Raw genomic sequence first — 7,440 nt, 5'->3', positions numbered from 1 at the left:
TTGCTAGACCGGGGTGCCTCAGGGGACTGTCTGCGGCTGTTGCAGGGCTGGAGGAATTCACAGCCAGTACCTGGTTGCTGTAAGCTCTTTTGAGAACACCCAGCCAGTTTCGGGGCTGCCCTGAGGTTGGCACCCATGTTGTGAGCTGCTCCACAGCACATGAACTTAGGGTGACCAGATGTCCCAATTTTATAGGCACAGTCCCGATATTTGGATCTTTTTCTTATATAGGCTCCTATTACCTCCCACCCCGTTCCAATTTTTCACACTTGCTGTCTGGTCACCCTAATTCCACTGGGCAGAGCCAGCGTAGCAGGGAGAGGGGATACTGGGCTGGATGGGCCCTGTAGGAATCAGCCAGGCTGAGTTTCCTGCAGGGCAGAGGGAGGTGAGTGGGCCTCGTTAGATGCAGCCTGGGGGGGCTGGCTGTGGTGAGGGGGGTCTCGGGCTTTGGGGGGGTTCTCTCCAACAGGCTGTCTCTGTAACTGATGCTGATCACACTACGCTGCCCCCTTCTTAAAGCCCAGCCCAGCAGCTGGAGTCCACCCAGTAATTAGGAAATGAAATTTAATTTCAGGCAATGAAATGCCATGAAAGTGGCGGGTGAGCCAGCTTTGGGCTGTGCGGTAAGATGATAAGCAGCATCACACGGGCTGGTTGCATAATTGTGAACTTGGCTCAGGCCGGTTGCCTTCCCTGCCTCCCGCCCAGCCCCGGAGGTTGGGGGCCGATTCTGGGGAGGGCTGGGGGACGAGATACTGAGTCCCTGCCCAGGAGAAGGGGTGTGCGCTGGGCATCATTCTGGGATCGCTCAGCCCCCAGCATGGCCAGGCCCAGGGCAGGGGGCACTGGGCTGCAGTCCACACCCACAAGGGATGGGCAGGTTGGGGGCAGGGCTGGCTCAGCCTGGGTTTGGTGAACTCCGATCTGTAGACAATATTTGCTCTAGGGCCCAGTGGATGCACCAGTGCTGCCTACAGGGGGCACTGCCACTGCATGGGGGTATCACCCACCCGCACCTCCTGCCTCCCACTGCCCCACCCCAAATCACCCCCTGGCCCCCCGACCCATGCAGTGTATGCAGCTTGCAGTTACTGTAAACCTCTCCCCTTCCCTGCTACCCCCACTGCCTCCCCCCAGCCCTGCTGTAAGCCCCCCAGTCATCCCGCTCTGCCCCAAACACTCTCCCTCCAGCAGGGTCTGCATGCAGGTCTCTGCAGGCTGAGCCTGTCTGCCGGACCCACCCTCCTGCCTAGCACCGACCAGGACCATGGCCGGCTGTCTCATGCCTGCACCCCCCTCATGCTTCTGGGGGCAGGCTGAGGGGTACAGCGTGTGTGGCTGGGGTCCCCCTTGCTCAAGGTGCAGGCTGGGGGTGCACACAGAGCCCCGGTGGCAGCCCAGCTGTAAGGGCAGCCATAGGGGGAGCTGGCGAGCCCACAGTTGGGCAGGTGTCTCTGCTGGAGCATTTTCATTCCAGGCCCCCAATCCGCCACCCACCTGCCTGGCAGCTGCGCAGCAATTATCCAAATGGCTGTTAATTGGAGCTGACAATTCCCCACGGGTATCAGGGGTGGAAAGCTCCGCAGCTGAGCAGATTGGGGCTGGGCCCGAGCAGCAGATCCGAGGTGCCAGGGTCTCTCACCCCGTCCACAGCAGGCACGCAGGGCTGGCAGGGCTCGTTTGCCCAGCAGGGAGACAGGAGCTGGCCCAGGGGGAGGGGAAACGGGGCCTGCTGGGCTCTACGGGACTGACCTGTGCCGGGGCATGTTCCCAGCAGGCTGCGTGTGCCATTATTAGCAGGAGTATGAGGGGAGAGAAGGATGGGCAGAGCAGTGGGGGCTGGGAGGCAGGACTCCTGGGTTCTGTGCTGAGCTCTGGGAGGGGAGCAGGGTCCAAGGGTTAGATCAGTGGCTGGGAGGCAGGACTCCTGGGTTCCATGCGAGTCACTCCTGCTCTTGGTGCCCTTTATTGAGGTTTCATGTCATTTTTCTCTCTCTGCCTGTCTCCTACCCAGGGGATCCCCTACCTGGGCTGGGAAGCAGTCGCCTGCCCTCCCCACCCTTTCCGTGAACCAGCCAGGGGCACTGGGCTTGAAGGGGTGCTAGCCTGACATGGCCAAGGCTAGGCCCAGCTGATCACAAACAGGGCACGCCCAGCCAGGCCATCCCTGCGCCAAACCTGGCTCAGCCCAGGTCCCAACCCCTGGCTGCATGGCCAAGTCAGTGCCCTCCAGACCCCCGCTTCCTCCCTCCCTCCCTCCCTCCCTCCCTCTCACACAACTGCCTGCAATAGCCGTGCTGCTCTCCCCCCCGCTGGCCTGGCTGGGACCCTGCAGGTCAGGGCGGGAGGGGTCACAGGCAACCAGAGCAGTGACTCTGCGCATCACGAAAATCTCCCAGGACCTGGGTAAGGCGGGTTTGGTCCTTAGCACAGCACAGCTCCCAGGCTTGGAGCCTCCCTCCCACCTCATGGGGTGCACGACCATGTGCGGCTGGCTGAGTGCCCCCTGGGCACCAAGGGAGCAGGGGATGGGCTGGGAGAGGGCAGTAGGGGCCACACCTGCGAGCAGGATGAGAGGAGATGTTAGACAACCCCAACCCTCATGAGTGATGGGTCTGATCCCCCACTACGGTCACGCCTGGTCTAGGCCCTGATCCCCCATACTCCTCCGGGTCCTGGGGCAGGTCCTTGACCTGGCACTGGTCGCTCACTGTTTCCAGCTGGTGGGGGTGGGGTTGCTGATGGCGCTAACCCCCATGCCCAGTGACTACAGAGGCAGGACGAGGCTCCGAGCTGAGCCAGGGGAGCAGGGTGCAGGAAGGGTAGGAGAATGGGGCTCTCTCACAGCCCCTCCTTGTCTCCTTTCTCCCTCCAATGAGGGGGGGGTTGGGGACACTGCCACTGCACCCCCAGCTGTTGGCACAGACTAGAGGGTGCCAGAGGGGAGGCCTGGCTTGGCCTGTGGGACAAGCCTACAGCAGCTGCTCACACAATAGGGGCAGCGGGACATGGGGCACGGCTGGGTGAGCCAGCACTGCACCAGCAGGGGGCAACCACAGGCCAGAGCAGAGCCCCAGGCCCTGGTCCAAACACTCCAGCCACTGCCCCACCCTCCTCCCGGCGGCCGGGAGGGGAGGGAGGAGGCAGGGGTGGCCAGGTGACTCAGAGCCAGGGACCTGCAGCAGGGCTGGAGGGGGAGCTGGGGAGATCCCACTCTCTGGCGCCCTGGGCCCACAGCCACCCACCCCACCCCGTCCGTGAACAGCAGCAGAGACCTCGGCCAGGCTTTGGCAATGCACTTCATTGGCCCAGGCACATGCCCACCAGGGCAGTAGCCGGGGGTGGGGGCAGGGCCAGCACTGACTTTGTGATAATGGGAGGGGGGGGCGGGCCTCAGAGCTGCGAACAAACTCACTCTCCCCCTGCGCCCCCCACCCCCCCGGAGGACACTCCCGGTAAAGGAGGTCACTGCCTTTATCTGGGATCACTCCTGCCAGCGCTTGGCCCAGCACAGCCCTGCTGGCAGGCAAGAGGGAGAGGATCTCTAGGGCCCGTGGGATTCAGGGGGTGAGGCTTGGCTCAGGGCTTGATCAGACCCAAGGGGGCTGGAGCTGGCTGCCTCAGATGGAGCTGGGGCTCCAGGTGCCCAGGAAAAGGCAGTGGGGAGGTGTCTGCCTCTGGGCAGGGGCATTTGATCCAGGCCCATCAGGTGGCGAGCCCGCTCTGCCCTGCTGCTAGGGTGACCAGACAGCAAGTGTGAAAAACTGGGACAAGGGGTGGGGGGTAATAAGAGCCTAGATAAGAAAGCTCCGAATATCAGGACTGTCCCTATAAAATCGGGACATCTGGTCACCCTACCTGCCGCTGACCAACCCTGGACGCGCCTCCTACGCAGTCCTGGCTCCACCCCCACTTACTTGGGCACTCTGACTGCAACTCCTGCTAGGACCCCTCCCCCCTTCGGGAGCCGAGGTCCCCACTGGGGGACAGGGCCAAGAGGCCAGGGTGCCAGGCTGTGATGGGAGGGGTGCAGGGAGCCAGGGCTGGGCCAGCACCCCAAGGCGGTGAATGGGGATGATAGGGGGGCAGAAGGGGGATTCTCTTTAACCCTTTGCAGACTGGACAGACACAGCCTGGGGCTCAGTGGCTGGATCACATCCCCCCCAAAGCCAGATGCTGGTAGCAGCCTCTGCATGCCCCACATCACTGGCAGAAGGGTGACAGGAGGGGGAGGGGGAGGTGCTGTGCTTTGGGTCAGAGGCAGGGGAGGTAGGAATGGCTGAAGCTGTAGATAATGGAGCCTGACTCTTCCCCTATCCCATCGGGGGGAGGGTAGCCATAGGGCACAGAGGGCGACAACCATAGACGCTCTGTCAGAGGGAGGGAGCCTGGCCTGACCCTGCCCTAACAGCCAAGCAGCCTGGGGGGCCCGTCCCCTCTCCCGTCCCTCCCCCAAGAACCGACACCACTGCCAGGAGTAGGGGGGGAAAGTGCCTTGTTAAGAAGAGCAGGTTGAGCTGGGGAAAGCGATCTGTGGGGGGGCAGAGTCTCTGGGGGGAGGGGGCTCCTTCTAGGCCTCCCCAGGTGCCTCATGGTCGAGGGCTTGGACATCATCCAGGAAGCACTTGGGAGTCAGGATGTGACTGGAACCTGGGGGAGAGAGAGGTGGTTGGCAGCAGTGGGCACAGTGGGGCGGGCATGAGGCTAACACCACCATCTCCCCCATCCTTGCAGCTGGACCCTGCTCTAGTGCGGGGTGAGGCTGTCTCCTACCCCCCCATGGCCTGGCACTGCACCCCTAGTCCCGCTGTACCCTGCACGGCCAGGCAAGAATCCACGCGCTGACAGGGTTCCTCATCCTTGGGTCTTAGAGGGGTGTGTGCAGGGAGTGAGCCATATCCCTAGCGGTGTTACTGGGGGTGTCTGACTGGGCCCCCACACAAGGTCCCTGGGCAAGGAGAGACCTGGGGAGCCCAAGACCAGGAGATGAGGTGGCTAGATACAGGCCATGTGGGGCTGCTGGCAGTTGGGGAAAGCGCATCTGTTCCCATGCCCCTGGGTGCGGGAGGACAGAGGTCCCTGTGGGTGCTGGGCGTGCAGTTATAGGGTCTCCCCCTTCCAGGGGTTCCCGACTGTCCCTGACCTGGGCATTCCAGTCACCCTTCCCCCCAGGACTTGCCCCACTCACCGATCACCACCTCCCACTTGCCCTCGGTGGCCCGGGTCACTTCATAGGCGCAGCGCATCTCAGACATGGACACCCCACCCAGCACGTAGATGATGAGGCGTGGACCGGTCCGGTACTCAGCTGCTGGCTTGTTCTTGTGCCAATGCCCGAAGCGGGCGCTGGGGGGAGAGAGGGGCTGTGTGGATACCAGGGGCTTGCTGAGGGGATGCCAGGCGGAGGCGCAGGGCCTACCCCCCAGCCTCCTCCAGGCCCTGCCCAAGGGCGTGGGACAGGAGTCCCAAAGCAGGCAAGAGGAAGTAGGGGAGGGTGGTGTCTAGAGCTCAGCCAGTCCCTTTCCTCCATCCTGGGCCCTGGTGTGTTGAGGGACTGCTGGGGTGCGGGGGACATGGTAAGAGGGGTCCAGAGCTCCAGCTATTGGTCACCCCCCACCTCATAGAGAGCAGGGTCCTCTCCACACACTCCCAGGCACAGAGGCTATAAGCCAGGAGGGGCGGGGGTGTCAGGGCTCTGCCCCCCACAGCCCAGCCAGGCTCAGCCTTACCTGACAGCAGCCTGGGAGCTGGTGGTCGGGACAGGGTCTGACACGAAGGGCCACAGCTTCTTGTCCAGTTTGTCCTCAATGATGTCCTGGCGGGGAGTTGAGGGAGGACAGATCAGCAGGGGCCAAGCAGCAGGAACCTCGGACCTGGTGGCCAAGCCAGGCCCCACTGGTGGGGAGGAGCTGGGAAGGCTCCTCACTGAATGATTGACAGTCCCTGGGGGGAGCAGCTTGGGGCCCCCTTTCCAGGGTGGGGCATGGGGAGCCAGCAAAGAGCACGCTGACTCCTCCAGTGATGCCCCCCAACTCCCCACATCCCCCTCAGCTGCTCAGTGCCCTGCTGTGAACTCCTCACCCATCCACCGTTATGGGGAGGGCAGAGACCTCCTACAGCCGGATCCAGGGCCCCACACTTGGGTGGGGGGGAAGCAGGGGGTTGCCCTCAGTGCCCCTTCCCTGCTGCGGGCAGATCCAGGCTCTGCCTCTTGCTCCATGAGGTGTGTCCCAGGCACGCAGGGGGCCCAAGCAATGATACATCCTAATGCCACATAATAGGGGCGTTTACATTAGTCCGCTGCATTGACTTGTACAGGGAAGCTTAAGGCCTGCCAAGCTGCGGCTGGCGCAGAGGGGGGCACCCCTGATTGGATTAGGCATGGGACTGAGGTTACCACAACTACCTGTCCCAAAATCCCACAGAAGGAACCATCACAATGCTGGAACAGGGGCCTGGGAGCCTCCCACCTCTGATCTGCCAGGACAGGAGCTCGGGCGGGGGGGTTAATTCTTGGTCTGGAGGAGCCCCAAGCCAGTAGGTTGAAGGCAACTAAGTGTGCCCCCCACCCCCTTGAGGAGTGCCCCACAGGACAGGGTGATGAGGGGCTCAGCCCCCAGCAAAGGTGGGGGGAAGGAGTGACTATGTCACCTCTCACAAGCTAAGCAGGTTTGGGCCCAGGCAGTGCTTGGATAGGAGACCTCTAAGGAAAAGCCACTGGGTGCTGGGGGGTGCGAGTGAGTCGGCAGAGGGTGCTCTATGACCCCAGTGTGGCGCTAGGGGGTGCTGTACTGCAGGGAGTTGGGGGGGGGGGGTCTGCAGGGGGCGTGACCAGTACTGTGCTGCAGGAGTTCATCCTTTAGATGAACGTCACACAGCTGCTCCTCACTGGAGGTTAGACCAAGGACCCTGCCAGCCATTCAGATTCCAGTGCCAGTCACGACAGTGTGCTGCCTGGATCCCCTGCACTTCCAGCCCCACACACTGATCATCTCCTGCCCTAGACTCTCATGCAGCGCTGCTGGGCCGTTGTTAATAGCTGCCTGCCACTCCTTAGGAAGAATTCAGCCCCGGTGAGGGACCGCTGTATAAACCGCCCATGCCCCACCCCAGAGGTGGCAGCATCTCAGCATCGGGTAAGACAACTCCCCTGCACTCGTGTCTATGGTTGAAGACCCCTAAGGACAGCAGCAGGAGAGGACTCACTGATGAGCCCCTCTCATGGCTAGAGCCCTGCACAGATACAAAAAAGTGTGGATGTGCATCAGCCTGCGATCTACAAGCCGCCTTTTACCTGTATCCGCATCCACACCGGCAGCAGCTAGCGAGGGTGGGGAAGGGGTCTTGCAGGGAAGAGGCAGTGTGGAGGGGGCAGGGTCTCTAGGAGAAGGGGCAGCTTGGAGGGGGCGGGGTCTCGAGAAGGGGCAGTGTGGGGGC

General features: G+C 62.6%; 1 protein-coding gene across 3 annotated transcripts in view; it reads right to left on the bottom strand.

The window, feature by feature from the left end:
• Nucleotides 1-4,481: 4,481 nt before the first annotated feature.
• STXBP2 (syntaxin binding protein 2) overlaps nt 4,482-7,440 on the bottom strand; it is a 37,378-nt gene continuing 34,419 nt past the window's right edge. For 2 of the 3 annotated variants that reach the window (XM_073318137.2, XM_073318136.2), the window contains exons 17-19: nt 5,733-5,818; nt 5,192-5,349; nt 4,482-4,653 (exon numbers count right to left, since the gene is read on the bottom strand). In XM_073318137.2, the coding sequence (XP_073174238.1) occupies nt 4,574-4,653; nt 5,192-5,349; nt 5,733-5,818 (324 nt within the window). In that variant the 3' untranslated portion in view covers nt 4,482-4,573. Of the gene's footprint in view, nt 4,654-5,191; nt 5,350-5,732; nt 5,819-7,440 lie in introns of those variants that run through there. The other variant, XR_012155684.2, reaches the window with a different exon arrangement.

The sequence above is a fragment of the Lepidochelys kempii genome, chromosome 20 (assembly GCF_965140285.1).
Source record: "Lepidochelys kempii isolate rLepKem1 chromosome 20, rLepKem1.hap1, whole genome shotgun sequence".
In the NCBI taxonomy this organism is placed as follows: domain Eukaryota; kingdom Metazoa; phylum Chordata; order Testudines; family Cheloniidae; genus Lepidochelys; species Lepidochelys kempii.
Note: the sequence above shows the minus strand (reverse complement) of the source record. Positions and strands in the feature narration are given on the sequence as shown.